The sequence below is a fragment of the Osmia lignaria genome, chromosome 14 (assembly GCF_051020975.1).
Source record: "Osmia lignaria lignaria isolate PbOS001 chromosome 14, iyOsmLign1, whole genome shotgun sequence".
NCBI classification, from domain to species: Eukaryota; Metazoa; Arthropoda; class Insecta; order Hymenoptera; family Megachilidae; genus Osmia; species Osmia lignaria.
In genome coordinates this window covers 214,648-229,286 of record NC_135045.1, presented here as the reverse complement: position 1 = coordinate 229,286, position 14,639 = coordinate 214,648, and the positions used below count along the sequence as shown (strand labels likewise).

At 31.7% G+C, this 14,639-nt stretch overlaps 4 protein-coding genes across 14 annotated transcripts in view; 2 read left to right on the top strand and 2 right to left on the bottom strand.

Moving 5' to 3' along the window:
* The first annotated feature begins 1,186 nt into the window (after window positions 1-1,186).
* On the top strand, window positions 1,187-2,666 carry LOC117609318 (arginine-hydroxylase NDUFAF5, mitochondrial). 2 transcript variants are annotated; one of them, XM_034335495.2, is made up of 4 exons: window positions 1,187-1,325; window positions 1,415-2,018; window positions 2,078-2,262; window positions 2,334-2,666. In XM_034335495.2, exons 2-4 carry the CDS (start codon window positions 1,444-1,446, stop codon window positions 2,618-2,620), a joined length of 1,047 nt encoding a protein of 348 aa, XP_034191386.2. In that variant the 5' UTR covers window positions 1,187-1,325; window positions 1,415-1,443; the 3' UTR covers window positions 2,621-2,666. The 2 variants fall into 2 exon arrangements, with proteins under 2 accessions (XP_034191386.2, XP_034191387.2); XM_034335496.2 differs by lacking the exon at window positions 1,187-1,325 and having other exon boundaries at window positions 1,335-2,006.
* A 17-nt stretch (window positions 2,667-2,683) lies between these two features.
* Ufc1 (Ubiquitin-fold modifier conjugating enzyme 1) lies at window positions 2,684-3,667 on the bottom strand. Of its 2 annotated transcripts, none has more exons than XM_034335507.2 (4): window positions 3,403-3,541; window positions 3,178-3,309; window positions 2,936-3,103; window positions 2,684-2,853 (listed from the first exon to the last, which is right to left on the bottom strand). In XM_034335507.2, the coding sequence occupies exons 1-4, from the start codon at window positions 3,424-3,426 to the stop codon at window positions 2,764-2,766; spliced, it is 414 nt and encodes a 137-aa protein (XP_034191398.1). In that variant the 5' UTR covers window positions 3,427-3,541; the 3' UTR covers window positions 2,684-2,763. The 2 variants fall into 2 exon arrangements, with proteins under 2 accessions (XP_034191398.1, XP_034191397.1); XM_034335506.2 differs by having other exon boundaries at window positions 2,687-2,853; window positions 3,459-3,667.
* A 585-nt stretch (window positions 3,668-4,252) lies between these two features.
* On the top strand, window positions 4,253-7,435 carry LOC117609321 (SAP domain-containing ribonucleoprotein). Of its 3 annotated transcripts, none has more exons than XM_034335504.2 (7): window positions 4,253-4,689; window positions 4,889-4,982; window positions 5,075-5,136; window positions 5,213-5,446; window positions 5,557-5,685; window positions 5,773-5,844; window positions 5,953-7,435. In XM_034335504.2, the coding sequence occupies exons 1-7, from the start codon at window positions 4,639-4,641 to the stop codon at window positions 6,052-6,054; spliced, it is 744 nt and encodes a 247-aa protein (XP_034191395.2). In that variant the 5' UTR covers window positions 4,253-4,638; the 3' UTR covers window positions 6,055-7,435. The 3 variants fall into 3 exon arrangements, with proteins under 3 accessions (XP_034191395.2, XP_034191396.2, XP_034191394.2); XM_034335505.2 differs by having other exon boundaries at window positions 4,889-4,985; window positions 5,557-5,616; XM_034335503.2 differs by having other exon boundaries at window positions 4,255-4,689; window positions 4,889-4,985.
* Window positions 7,040-14,639, bottom strand: part of LOC117609264 (uncharacterized) — a 17,303-nt gene continuing 9,703 nt past the window's right edge. Inside the window, exons 5-18 of one of the 7 annotated variants that reach the window (XM_034335371.2) lie at window positions 14,387-14,613; window positions 13,997-14,300; window positions 13,727-13,905; window positions 13,449-13,638; window positions 13,089-13,321; window positions 12,598-12,997; window positions 12,410-12,518; window positions 12,000-12,345; window positions 11,861-11,905; window positions 11,674-11,790; window positions 11,500-11,602; window positions 11,188-11,430; window positions 9,391-11,127; window positions 7,040-8,950 (exon numbers count right to left, since the gene is read on the bottom strand). In XM_034335371.2, the coding sequence (XP_034191262.2) occupies window positions 8,946-8,950; window positions 9,391-11,127; window positions 11,188-11,430; window positions 11,500-11,602; window positions 11,674-11,790; window positions 11,861-11,905; window positions 12,000-12,345; window positions 12,410-12,518; window positions 12,598-12,997; window positions 13,089-13,321; window positions 13,449-13,638; window positions 13,727-13,905; window positions 13,997-14,300; window positions 14,387-14,613 (4,238 nt within the window). In that variant the 3' untranslated portion in view covers window positions 7,040-8,945. Of the gene's footprint in view, window positions 11,431-11,499; window positions 11,603-11,673; window positions 11,791-11,860; window positions 11,906-11,999; window positions 12,346-12,409; window positions 12,519-12,597; window positions 12,998-13,088; window positions 13,322-13,448; window positions 13,639-13,726; window positions 13,906-13,996; window positions 14,301-14,386; window positions 14,614-14,639 lie in introns of all 7 variants that reach the window. The other 6 variants (XM_034335372.2, XM_034335373.2, XM_076692091.1 and 3 more) reach the window with 6 other exon arrangements.

Here is a 14,639-nt window from a genome sequence, read left to right as displayed (position 1 = left end):
GTGTTACAACAACAGCAACAACAACAAAATAATATTTTCTAACGATTTAAGCTCAGCGCTAAATGACAAAAAGTACTAGAATGAAAAGTTTCAGTAGTAATTACATTAAGTATAATACAGGTATATAATTGCTTTCATACTATTCTTTTGCTATCTATATTACGTCAAATATTAATTAAATAACAAATTTATCTCGATACAGTTATTATCACTCATGCTTATTTTTTAAAACTATCGTGTATGTTACGATACGTAACGAATTTTTTAGAATTTTCCTAGCTTCCGGGTTTAATATTACATACTGCGCCTCAAAATACATTGATATTTGTTTTTATTGTGATTACATAATTGTACAAATTTTTTTAGTTATATTTAGAACTGACTTTTATACAGAGTTTTCATTTTAATACTTTTTCAAAGATTATGAATAAAAAAACATTTATTATTTGTAAATTTTATCATATTGAAAGGCAGAACATGCAAAGATGTGATACACCCAGTTTCACATATAATAAGACGTGTATGGACCATTATTTTATTGCAATTAATATTTCTTAATTATAGTAAATGTACTTAATTATGTTATAATTATTAAAATTGACCTTGAAATTTTTTTAATTTGCATCAATCATTTTTATACAGTTTTTTTAACAAGTTAAACTAATTTTCATAGTGAACATTTTTTCATCGCATTGTTTATTGCCATTAAAGATATACATGTGATAATGATTGTGACATTTAGAACTGTTATGTGCATTGTCATGTAAAATTAAATGTTTAATATCTTCATGTTTACTCATATGTGAAATAATATATTTCATTGAATATTAGGAATGTGTTTATCAACGTGTATATAGTAGATGATAATATTAATTATAATAGTTATTATTATGTGGTTTTATGACGGATTTTAATAAATACTGTTACAGACAAGCGTACATATGTAGATGTAATATTAAATGAATGTATTATAAATCATATTAAATATGTAATTAAAAGAACGATTCGAAATTGTTTACAAAAACTTATTTGTTAGCAAACAAGTTTTATACATATATTCGTATATATAAATACAATTCTTCAACAGTTATAATTTTTTAAAAATAAAAACAATGTAATCAGTTTAAATATCAACTTCAATTATTTTTATTTATTTTTATTGTAACATTTTATGCAAAATTTTTGTAAATCTTTTTTTAATTGAATAAATTATATGTGTAAAATTGCAATTTTACAACATTAAATACATTATAATTTATAGGTTATATCGTATAAACGATGGTACATCTGAGAACATCGATTATAACAAAATTCTAACAAAAAATGTAAATATATTAATAAAACATTTTAACATTATATACTTCATACAATACTACTGTTACTAATACTGAAATTACATAATTAATATTTGAAGAAAGCCGCGTACAAAACTTCCAACCGAAAATGCAAGCTGCATTTAAACGTTCTGTACGCCGATTTGTGTTTGATATTAAAAATGCTCGTAGTATAAATAATAGTGTAATAAACTATGCGTTACCAGCAGATAGTGTAATGTATGTTTTTGATAGAAACACAAAATTACTTCAAAGAGAACGTGCTACCCAAGCACCCGACGTAAAAGTGTACGATTACATTAAAGATGAAGTAGGCTCTAGATTAGCAGATAGAATATTTGATATAAAGAAAAAGTTTAAAAAAGCTCTTGATTTAGGGTGCGGTCGTGGTCATGTATCAAAACATATTTTAGCAGAATCTGTAGAGGAATTGATTCTAAGCGATATGTCCCCAACCATTCTACAACAAGTAAAGACTACAGAGGGAATTAAAGTATTGCGAACAGTTATGGATGAAGAAAATTTTGAATTTGAACCTGATAGTTTAGACTTGATAGTAAGTTCATTAAGTCTTCATTGGGTGAATGATCTACCAAGGTGTTTCAAGAACATTAATAAAAGTTTAAAAAATGATGGGGTCTTTATGGCAGCTATATTTGGAGGAGAGACTCTGTATGAATTAAGGTATTCTAAAGAAGTTTATATTAACTGTATCAACATAATGTTTGTTCTTCTTCTTTTAGATGCTCTTTACAATTAGCAGAATTAGAAAGAGATGGTGGTATTTCAGCACACATATCTCCCTTTGCAGAAATTAGAGATATTGGAGCTTTGTTGACAAGAGCAAATTTTACAATGTTAACTATTGATACAGATGAAATAGTTATTGGTTATCCAAGCATGTTTGAGTTAATGTGGGATTTAAAAGGTATTGGTTGAAGTTCTGATGAAATTGAATCAGTGCTTGTTTTGTTGTAATGTTCTTTCAAACTTTTATAGGGATGGCTGAAAACAATGCAGCAAGAAATAGAAAATTACGTTTAAATAAAGACACTATACTTGCAGCTGCTGCAATATACAAAGAATTGTATGGAAAACTTAAAGATGATGGTAGCCCATATGTACCTGCCACATTTCAAGTGATATATCTACTAGGTTGGAAACCAGATCCATTGCAACCAAAACCCTTAGAAAGAGGTACTGGACAAGTATCTCTTAAAGATTTGTATAGGTTAGATGAGATTATAAAAGAAACAAAAAAAGTTAAGACAGACGAAGATCAGTGATTTCTGTAAATAACATTTAAAGTATTGTAAATATTCATATTAAATATAAAACTTAATATTTATTATATAAATCAATTAATTTCCATATGTGAACTAAAAACGATATTTTCAATATAAATATTATACAATATTATTTCTTGTAATTATGATTTATTTTCATTAATTTTATCTTTATGTGTTATGGCACCTTTTTCTATAAGATCAGGAATTTCAACTGCCAACCATGGTCCAAGCTGAAATAATAATACATTTTTTAAATTTGTATAAGAATAAAATTGATCATTAAAAAATGTATCAGTAAGTAAACAAACATACACCAAGTGCCATTGCATGAGCAATTCCAAATTTGGGTACATTACGTGCCCACAGAGGTTTAAAATGATCTGTGAGACAAATTTTTCCACCTCTGTACATTTTTGCAGTTTTACCATCCAACTCTGGTAAGGCTATTTCTGGCGCAGTTGTAGGATATGTAACAGGTATCTAAAGATAAAAGAAAAAGCTTATCTGATTTTTGTACAAATTTTATGAATATGATAAAAGGAAGGTTTACTTACATCAAATTCCACTTCAAATTCATATTTTAAAAAATTATGAATATACCAACATTTACCAAACCATCTTGTACCTTCTTTATTAGATTCCAAACGAAACCAGTCATTATCAGAATCTTTATTATTTTTCACATACTGAAAACAATATAAAATGAATGTTAAATATATATTAGAAATTGTTTACTTAATTTGTTGTTTAATTATCAATAGTGACTTATACAATAATACTTCAAGTTCTTCAACGTCAACCATATGGAATACAAAATATTCAAAATAAAATTTACTTTAATTAAAGCTTGGTATTCTTCTTTTAATCTTTGCACCCACAATTCTTTGTCCCTAGGACCTGCTTTTGTCTGTAACAACGGAATGTTGCTTAATGTTTTCTTCGTCGACTCATCTACCATCATAAATGTGTAAAACAATTATTACAAACAACTATATAGATATATATAATTTATTATTTTTTCATATCACCAGTGATTACAGATAGGAAAAGACTGAACATGCCTTTACTGATTTAAAGGGATCATGATTTCAAGGGTCCCAGATACCCCCAGGTGAGGTTAGGTCAGCATGTATGTTCAGAGCACCGTTGGTATTACAGTCGCGCCTGTTTTACCTCTTCTGCCCCACCTCGCCGTTTCAAATGAAAATAAGAAGCCCATTTAAAAAAAACCGCCATAATTATTTTAGTATTTTAAAAATTCGATCCTGGCGCCATCTATACAAAAACAACGGAAACTACTCAACAACTTACCGATCGGTTTCAGGAGGGCGATCGCGCCATCTATCGGGAACCGGCGGGAACTAAATGCGGAATAGTTTCCTCCGTTTTTTGATAGATGGCGCTGGACTCAAATTTGAGATTCCTTGTTTATAGGCGATTTAATTTTGCGATTAATTAATAATTAACGCGTGACGCCACCAAAAGCTAATATACAATAAATTAAATCAAATACATATATTATAGATTTCAACTAATTAAAATATGATATTCGGTATAAGGTGTGTTTTAATTCAGATGTTATATGATTCTATGCTAATTTCGATGCTTTTCCAGATTACTATTCTTTTGCAAGAGTTAGCCGCGTGGTGCAGCACCATACCGGGCACAGAGAAAATCCCGGGCGTAAACACACTTCTTTTCCTCTCTGTTAAATATACATATTTTTGTTAAATATACATATTTAGATAAGCTGGCTATATTATATTCAATTTTATTCAAAGAACATTACATGGTTCATTTTGAAATTACTGTCAACTTTGACACTGAAATTCAATCGATTAGTCACTGCACTCGTAAAGGTAGCGATATTGAACTTTTTATGTTGTGTATGTACATATAATTTGGTTTGATTTGCTTTTCAATTTCGTGAAAGTATTTATTCTGTGGAAAGTTGTGACATGTTAATCGGAGATCAAAAAGGGATATTAATTTAAATAAAATAATCCTGATGCATCATGGCTGATTCATCATATGAAAAAGGACTTACTGAACTTTCAAAAATGAAGGTAATTCAAGTACAATTTTATTGATGTGGTTACGAGGCCGGGAAATTAACCTTAATTTATTATTTACATTAATTTGTGTAGTATATTTACATGACTATTTATAAGTGATTGTAATTCATATATTATAAATATAATTTTGTATAAATATTGAGATTATAGAATTAAATTATATTAAAACAAAGAAAATATTATTGAATAGGTTGCAGATTTGAAGATTGAACTGAAACAGAGAGGACTTTCTACCACTGGCAATAAAAATGAATTGGTTGAAAGGCTTCAGTTAGCAATACATGGTGGTATATATTTTTAAACAAATTTTACAGAATATTTATATTTTCCTGTATAAAGATCACGTATACTGATGAAACATTGTCTTTGTTCTTAGACTCTGCATTATCTCTGGATGAAACTGCAGAAGAAATTTTAGATGAAGATGCAGTTCTTGGGGTAAACTCAAACTCGTTTAATATAAATTAAGTATGTTTTTATGAATGTAACTGAACAGTATGTTATATTTAAATAGGATGAAGAAATAGAAGAATTATCAAGTAAACCAGATTCACAAGAAGTTGAGAAAAAGCGAAAACTATCTACTGAGAGTAATATGAATGCTAAAAAAATAGTTCTAAACCGAAAACCAGTAATTGAAGAAGTTAAAAATGAGCAAACAGAAAAAGCTGAAATTGATACAAAGACTACCGAGGTTGCACCAGCTGAAAGAAAAATTATTAAATTATCAGAGCTTGGTGTCAAAGAGGTAACAATTAACTTTCCATAGATTTTTAGTTTAATATCAGTGATATTTTCTTTGCTTAATTGATATTTAAAATTTAGTATGTTAATAATTTATGTTGTTTATTTCAACAGAGGCTAGAAATGAGAGCTAAGAAATTTGGATTGCCGTTATCAGAAGCTGCTAAAAAGGAAGTTAGATCTGCAAGATTCAGTATTAATAATCAAAATAATAAGTCAGCTGCATCTGTAAAAACACCTGTGGTATATATATATATACATATATGTTTATTTGAATATAATTGTAACATTGTGTTTTTGATATAGTTAATTTATTATATGCATTTATAGCATACAACTTATGAAGTTCTAAAAAAGCGTGCGGAAAGGTTTGGTACTTCTGTTTCCACTTTAATGGAAAAGGTAATAAATGAAATTAAATGAAACATTTACAATGTTAATTGTGCCTTTATATTTTATTATGCAATATAAAAGCATATTTTAATACTAATACTAATTACTTTGTTTTAGGCTGAATTAGAAGCTAGAATAGAGAAAAGAAAAGCAAGATTTGGTGAGGTGAAGCCTGCAAATGAGAAAGTATTTCACAATAAAGTTAAAATTGTTAAATGATATTCAGTGTTATATACCAAAACAGCAAGTTAGATTGCAAATTTTACTTTAAGTTTTTCTTATTTCTAATACAATTATATTTGTATACAATAAAACAAATCATCATATTTGTTACAAAATATTTTGCTAGACGAATTTGAAAAAACAAAAAAAACCTTTTCGAGGTAATATTATTTTAAACATTTCTCTGAAATATGTTCAATGTATTTTTTGTTTTTAAATGTTTTTTGGAAATTGTATAAAACATTTGACGTTTTTTTTAAATTTGAAACCATTATAAAACGAACATGTAAAATAAATATATATAATTGAAAAAAAAAGTTATATACAACACGGAAGTTATACATGTACTTTATAATATCACTCTTTCCAATTTAGTATGAAAACATCCATATTGCATTTATAATATTGGTAACATTAAAATTTTTGATAAAAAAAAATGGTTATAATATTGACACGTATTGTAAAGAAAAAGCATCCTACGGTATTATTTCAATATATTGAATTTTATTACAAAATGTGTTTAGGCTACAACATGTAATATAATAATTGCGTTTGGTCTAGACCCTTACGAAAAAGAAAAGCTAAACTGCACCACATTTACTGTTGTCTTGACAAGACACTTCGTCCGTTTACGTTTCAAGGAAACACTCATAAATGCGAAAATGAACGTACCTCCTTCCAAGGATCATGTTTGATACGTTTATCCAGTATTGAGATCGAATCATTGTATTATCACAAGTATGTTTCATATGAACTATATGAATTTCTTTAAATGCGGACGTGTCATACATGAAAGCAATATAAATATACGAATATATGAATATATTATATATATGTACATATTTTTTTCTGAAAAAATCAATTTTATGTATTTTTTGTTTATGTTCAAAGGACTCAAAAATGGATTAAAAATTAAATCTTCGGACATTTGGAAGAACTGTTTACGTATCTTATATAAATATTAATTATTATCGTTTCTTTCTTTTTGTTTTAACAGAGATTAAATTTCCATATCGAAAAGTGTCAGACAATTGTTTTCTAGTAACATATATAATTCTAATGATTATCCAAGCATTCGAAAACAACATATAGATTATAAATTCGTATTTTCCTTGAAGCGCATCCTAAGAACGAATGGTCCGAAGACACATGTTAAGTTCAAAGATAAAAGATTGTACATTAAAGAATATACAATCAAAAATATATTGTATAGATGTAAAAATAGTAAAATTAGCGACAGTAATCTTTCTATTATGTTATATGGTGTGTAAAGTGTGTATAATCGATCAATTCGGTCTTTAAACATTTGACGAAGTAAAGGAAACTATCCCAAGCAGCTAATCCTAAGATAATGTATTTCCTCCTTTTTTTTTATTTATATAAATTCTATTTATATTATGTATGTACGTACGTGTGATAACTAAACAGATACATGATTTGTTTTGTGACGCAAAGACACTACCAGCTTTGCGAATTAATTAAAGACCAGGAGGCTGTTTTATTCTAAAAAAGAAAAGAAATAAGTTTTTTTTTTTCTTTCCTTTTAAATTAATCCTCTTATAGCCACATATAGTTGTATCTGTTCAGTGAATCACTCAATTGAGTTAAATTTCATCCGAATCCATTTCTTAATGAAAAACTTTAAGATTTCTTCGAATATTCATTTTAAGAAGTGGATTCAATAAAACAATTTTCCAAAGTTACGCTGTAGGTAGAAGCAATTCTGACCTTGGGTCAATTGCTTATAATACGAAACATTCGTACAATATCTTTAATAATTAATTCTTTATATTATATATATACACTAATAATTTTTTTCTCCTTTTTTCCCCCCGCGTGTATACATATATCATATAGATTTTTTTATTTTCATTTTAATTTGAAAAGCGGTAAAAAAATATTGTTGAGGAAATAAGAAAAGAAACAAAACAAGGAAAATAGGAAATAAGATAAATTTGTTAATTCTTACTAACAAACATGGTTGTACATGTATTACAAAAATCATGTACATAGCTACATATAACTATATGTATTTGTAATTGCACCGATACGATAGAATAAAAATTTCTTTTTAAAAACTACTTTCAGATTATCTATACACGTAACGTCAATTTCGTTAAATTTCCTTTTTCCTCGCTTTCCTTGGAATTGGACTCTCAGCAGCCTCCTGTTCTCTAATACAATTATATCCAAATATTTTTAAATATAATTATATCAGTAAAATTTGTAAAATACAATATACTACTTATTATAAATTCTTAATCTTTTTTTTTTTATAAATAATTATAGTAATAGTCTTCACACCATTTGTTAATTTATTATAATCGGATGCCGTTCCTTTTGTTTCTTTTTCATTTAAATATTACATTTGTGCCCTTTGCACTAATTCACTTTATAGTATTCTGTGTGACTGTGTATATATAATACATATAATATAATCTAAAAGACTTATTATATTTACATATATACATGTAACAACGGCGCATAGTCCGAATTCGTTATAATATAAGTTTCCTGATCACTACTAAGACCGACTTTGTCAACAGCAAATGTTTATTCGGGAAAAGGACATCTATACATCTACGACGGATTTGGAAGTAACTGTGCACCAATTTTTTTTTTCCTTTAGGAATACTAACGAATAATTAGTTAGAATTCTGGTCAGATCTTTGTGTAATCTTTCCTCTAGCGTAACGCAACACCTTACGTTTTTTACCAGTGGTCGTTTCGTTTTATATAAATTTAAACAAACTCGAACTAATTACAAAAAGCTTATAACTCTTAGGAAATAGGCTCCATTGTTAGCGATTAATATTATATATTTCTTTTTTCCTCCTGTATTCACTTGGCCAACCTTGGATTTGATTTCGGCGGCTTTCCTTTTTCTTTTATTCTGAAAGTATAAAGATTTCAGACAACTATTTGCTTAAGAGGTCAAAGAGGAAGACAATTCTAATTCTATGTGTTCTTACGTTTTAAAACGATACAGTACGAGTATAAAATAATGTTAGAATCATGTATCATTGTATTGTTATGCAAATGCTCTCTTTCTTTTATTTATTTCACATTCCAATGCCCCGACAGATATATATATATATATATAATATATCTAATTTTTTTATTTACGGTTACGTTACATGTTACTTTTATGTATCTCTTGTACTGATTCCTCTCGAGCAAAAGTTGTAATTTTATTTGGGCGATAAAATGCATTTTTCTCGAATGCATTCTGCCTCTAACTGATTCAGGGTTGGCCAAGATCTCACTCATGCTACGAATCAAGATCATCTTCTCTCTGACTACTAAAGTAAGATACTAAACCACCAAATTCACCGGAACCTTCTTCGTCGTACTGTTTATTTCCAACACCAGCGGCATCGTTCGGATGCGCTTGCTGCTGCTGCGGCGGCGGTGGCGGAGGCTGAGGAGGCGGTGGCGCTTGAATAGGTGGTTGATTATCCGCAGGGGAAGAAAAATGATCAGCAGGATATGGAGAACCTTGGTAGGCAGCTGCATCATCTGCTGTGGACATTGGCGGAGGAGGTGGATACGCACCGTAGTGATAATTAGGTGGTGGTGGAGGATGATACGGTGAAAAATTACCAGGAGGTCGATTAGGTGGCGGCGATGGTTGTTGCATGTTATGGTTAACCGGTGAAGCGTTTGTAAAAGGTGGCATTTGATGCCTGGGACCCATCGGATTGTCTGTAAATCTAGGTAAGGGTGGAGCTCCCCTGACGTAAGGCGGAGGTGGAGGAGGTGTAGGACCACCTTTAGCTAAAGGACTTCCAGCAGCTGGCGGGATCATTGCAGGCCCAGGTCCAAGTGGAGAACTACGATCTCGACTGTTAATCGATATCGGTCCACCACCTGATGGAGAAGGATCCATTGGATGATGCGGTGTATGATATATTTGCGGGCCAGGTACTCTCATTCTCATCGGAGGAGTTCCTGATCGCACAGCCGCAAAGTGAGGTGGTATAGACGATTGGCCGGCCTGTCTATACGGAGAGGGAATTCTTCCACGTGGCTGCATCTCGTAGCCCGTTCTAGGTCCGCCCATTATTTGACCTCCAGTGTTTGGTCCTCCGAAATATTTGTGCCCCATCGCTGCAGCTGCAGCAGAAAACGACTGTGGACTACTCGATACAGGTTGAGATTGAAGCATTCTGGTGATAACGGAAGACTGTTGATTAGGTGGTAATGATGGATAAACAGGCTGTGTGGTCGGGGTTTGCGAGGCAGGTGGTCCTTGTGTTGTTACGACGCCAGCAGGTGGTGTGGACGGAGCCGAACCAGAGGTGCTACTACCTGGTGTAGGAAGTATATTCGGAATTTCACCAGGTTTTAATTCCGGATTCGAATCAGTTCCCATGCTAAGTAGACCAACTTCAACAGCGGCTTTCGCCGCTGCTTCAGCAGCTCTAGCTGCTTCTAATGCCAAAGTCTTTTTACCTTTGCCGCGTCCTCTTCTTTTAGGTTTTAACGGTGATCCGTCAGGATTAAAAAGTTGCCCATCCGGTCCTGTCATCATGGAGATAGGTCCCTCGCTCGGTCTCTCAGCATCAGGCGTCATTATTGTTGGTACGGCGGGATTAAGAGCAAGATTAACAGTAGGTGATATATTGCTTGCTACAGTATGCGCAACGCTGCTAGTTAAACTAGTAGCGTTTAAATCTGGAGCTCCATCCCTGCGCATTTGTTCTGCAAGAATTTCGGCTTTACTGCGACGACCTCGTTTCTTTTTCTTTGGTACCTCTCCGTCAGTTCCTTCCGGTGCATTAGGATCTCGTTGTCTTTCAGCTGCCAATATTTCTAACGCTTTCAATCGTGCTTTTTCTAATTTTTTAGCTTCTCGTTCTTCTTTCTTCTTCTTTTTTGCTATCTCGATAGCAGCAAGTTCTAATTGTCGTCTGCCATATTCTTCGTCTTCCATCATCATCTGTTCTAACTGTTCGTCATCCAAGTCTGCTAATTCACCTGGTCCAAGCCCAGTCAGGGAACCTTCTGGAACATCTCCAGTAAAGGAACCTGCCACCGACATAGCAGTACTAGTTAATCCAACATTTTCTGAAAGATTGTCATCAATTTTAGAGTCTAAGCCTCCTATAGGATTATCAATGACATTACCCATGATATCCTTTTCCTCATCTTGGTCGTCTCTTCTCTGGATCATGGAACCCATTAAAAAATTTTGTTTGCGCGATTTATTTTTACTTCCGGGTTTTGGACCAGGCTTTTTTCTCGGTTTCGGTGTCCCATCATTTAACATTTTTCTTTTTCCTCCAGGACTTTTGCTTTTCCTTGCTTTTCTACTTTTTGGCGATTTATTTTTCACCTTGTGACCATCTTTTTTTGGATTATAAATATCACCTACAAAATGTAAACGATACATTACATTAATCAACTACATTCAATTTCAATATATTATTTTCAAATTACCTGAATCTGAATCTTTTTCAGCGTCTTCGATTAAATCTTCGCCTTCGTTTACAACAAATTCATCCTCGCTCTCTCCGGTTCTTCTTAACGCCTTTTTTAATTCCTGCGATGCGATGTTGATAGAAAATTTTTCATACCTTCAATTCTTTACAATTTCAACATTGTATTTCTTACCTCCTCACTATCCGACGCTATTTCTTCTTGATAGTTCATTTTTCTTCCTCGAGTTCTTCTACCTAAAGTTTCTTCTTCTTCCGGTTTGTTTTCATCTGGAAGGCCACCGTATATAATCTGAAAATGTTATTAAACGTATAAAATCAAGCATCTGCGTTAATTGAATAGAAAAATAAAATTTATATACCTTTCTTCGAATTGTCGGAGTCTTTTTTGGCTTTGTAGCGTTCTCCTGTAAATTAAATTAAAAGAAACATTTGGAGAAAAAAAAAGAAAAGAAAAGAAAAGAAACATTTCATACAAACAAAGAATAAATATAACCTTACTTTCTTTTTCTTTTGTAGAAGCGCATCTTGTAACGGTAGAGTGACAGATATGTCAGCTACTTCTGTTTTCATTTCTTCTAATTTTATATCATTCATCTCGTTAACATTTTTATTCTCATTATTCTCATTTACATTTTCAACTTTCATATTTAGCGCATCAAGCGTTACCGATTCATTGTTTTCTAACTGTGCTTGTATTACGCATGAAGTTTCAATTTTTTGTTCTTCAGTTGAGTCATCGTTATCGCTTTGATTGTCAGACTCAATTATACGTTTTCTCTTTTTTTTCTTTCTACTTTTCGTTTTTGGTAACGTTTTATATTTAGACGTCGGTATGGTTTTACTTCTGAAACGAAATTAACGTAAAAATTGAATTCAATCATAGAATAATAACAACGAGGATGTCTTACTTTTTCTTTCTTTGTCGCCATGAATTATCGCTATCCTCGTTATCCGAATCCCACGTAGATCGAGATTTCTTTCTTTTCGGTCTATCGCTTTCTTCGCTATCATCGTTTACTGTAAAAACATCAATCATCTTATAACATTGGCCTTATAATGATAATAATAAAAGCAAATCGAATTTGATTGTACTCACTAAAATCTTCCTCGTAACGCATAGTTCTGACCCTGGTGCTTCTTCGTACCGATCGTGAATCTTTTCTACCACGTCGTTTCATGTCAGCGAAAGAGCTATCATCGGAAGATGTTATATGATCATCAAAATCTTCTTCCTCCTCGGAACTCGTGCCTTTAAAATCTTCATCACTTTCTGGATCATCTTCGCTACTTATATCCAGACTATTTAATTTACGATGTTTTTTACGCGACAAGAATTTCTTTACTGTTCCTTTATGTTGTTCTTCTTCCTCTTCATCGACACCATCCTCTGCGTCGATTTTATATTCTTCGTCGCTATCTTTTTCTGATTTTCTTTCAATATCATCTTTGTTTGCAGGAATTTCGTCCATGTTTAATATTTCATTTTTAAACTCAAGCTGGAGACGAAAATTTTCCATTAGAATATCACTTAAGATACGAATATGGTGGGTGGAATTCAATTAAAGGAGACAAAACAAATTAATTTACCTCTGCTTCTTCCTTCTTTGCATTCACTATAGTTGCAATGTCTTTTCCTCTACCCTGATTTCCGGCTCCTTGAACCGCTTCTACCTCGTCTTGAATCGCGGCATTGATTATGGCATCATACTCATTGAATTTATATCTATTAGCACATCGCCTTTCACGTAATTGATAGACCGGTTCACTTTCTTCGCTACTAGATGTTTCTGTACTTGAAGTAGACGTGGTAGTTGTAGATTCTATATAAGAAAGAGAGAGAGAGAGAGAGAGAGAGAGAGAGAGGTAGAGAGAGAGAAAAAACACAAAGTTGTATTATAAAAATAATCAAGAAAAGGGAACGAAATATTACAAAGAATTTTAAATTACCATTATCCGATTCTTGGCTAGACGCATTTGATTCTTTTTGGTGACGTTGCGTTTCGTTTTTATGAAGAACATTATCCAAGCTTATACCAACAAACGCCAATCTCTTCTTTCTTAACACTTCGTTTTCGTGTCTTTTCGTTAATTGATCGTATGTTTTCAAGTTTTCTCGTAATTTAACAACTAGTAAATTCTAAAATGAAACATACATTTTGTGGAATGAGAGATTTTAAATAAAATAATTGATTAAAATTTTTATTTAATTCGAGACAGAAACTTACATGTTGACACGGAGGACAGAACCAATCACCTTCAGGTATTAACATAAGCGCTGGTCTAAGACAAGAACAATGCCAGCCTTTATCACACGAATCACATAAAAGTATCCATTCTGGATGATCTGCTTTGCCACATTTCTGACAAGCATACTCATCATCTGCTTCCTCCACGTCACTTTGAGCTAGATTATTATAATACACACGTGTGTATGATTAACTTTGCATCTGACTAAAAGATAGGTATACTATAGTAAGTAAATAATTTCATGATACCTTTTTGTGCAGTTCTAGCTCTTCTTAATGGTTCAGATTCTTGATCTTTCTCAAGATCACTTTCCGGTGAAAATTCGTGATCACTTTTAAAAAGTAAAGATCCTTCGCTCTCTATATCTTCCTCCTCCTCTTCCTCTTCGTCATTTTCATTTTCTTCGTCGCTACTGGAACCCGAGGAACTCTGCCATGGATTTGCTTCATTAAATTTAGATAGCATTTTTTTCTTTTTCCTTTTCCTACGTTTCTTTTTAGATTTCTTTTCCTTCTCTATATCCTTTATTATAATTTCTTCTTCGCTTTCAGGCTGAAAATATTACAATTATAGAGTGTGTGTAGAGTACATACATATATCGATATTGCTTAAGAATTTGTATAAAATTAGAAATGTACCTTTTGCTTCTTTCGTTTTTTCTTTTCGGTAGAATCTTTCTTTTCCTTCTTATCTTTCCTCTCTTTTTTCTCACTTAAAGATTCTTCTTCGATCTTCAGTTGTGCCTCTTTAATTTTCAATTGTGCTATTCTTCTGGATTGTCTTACGGGTGTTTCATCTTGTGTTAATCCTGCTTCTGGTTCAGGTACGATGTCTCTTCCCACTTCAAGGCCCAAAACCATTTTCCCTGTGAACAATATTGAAAAATATATA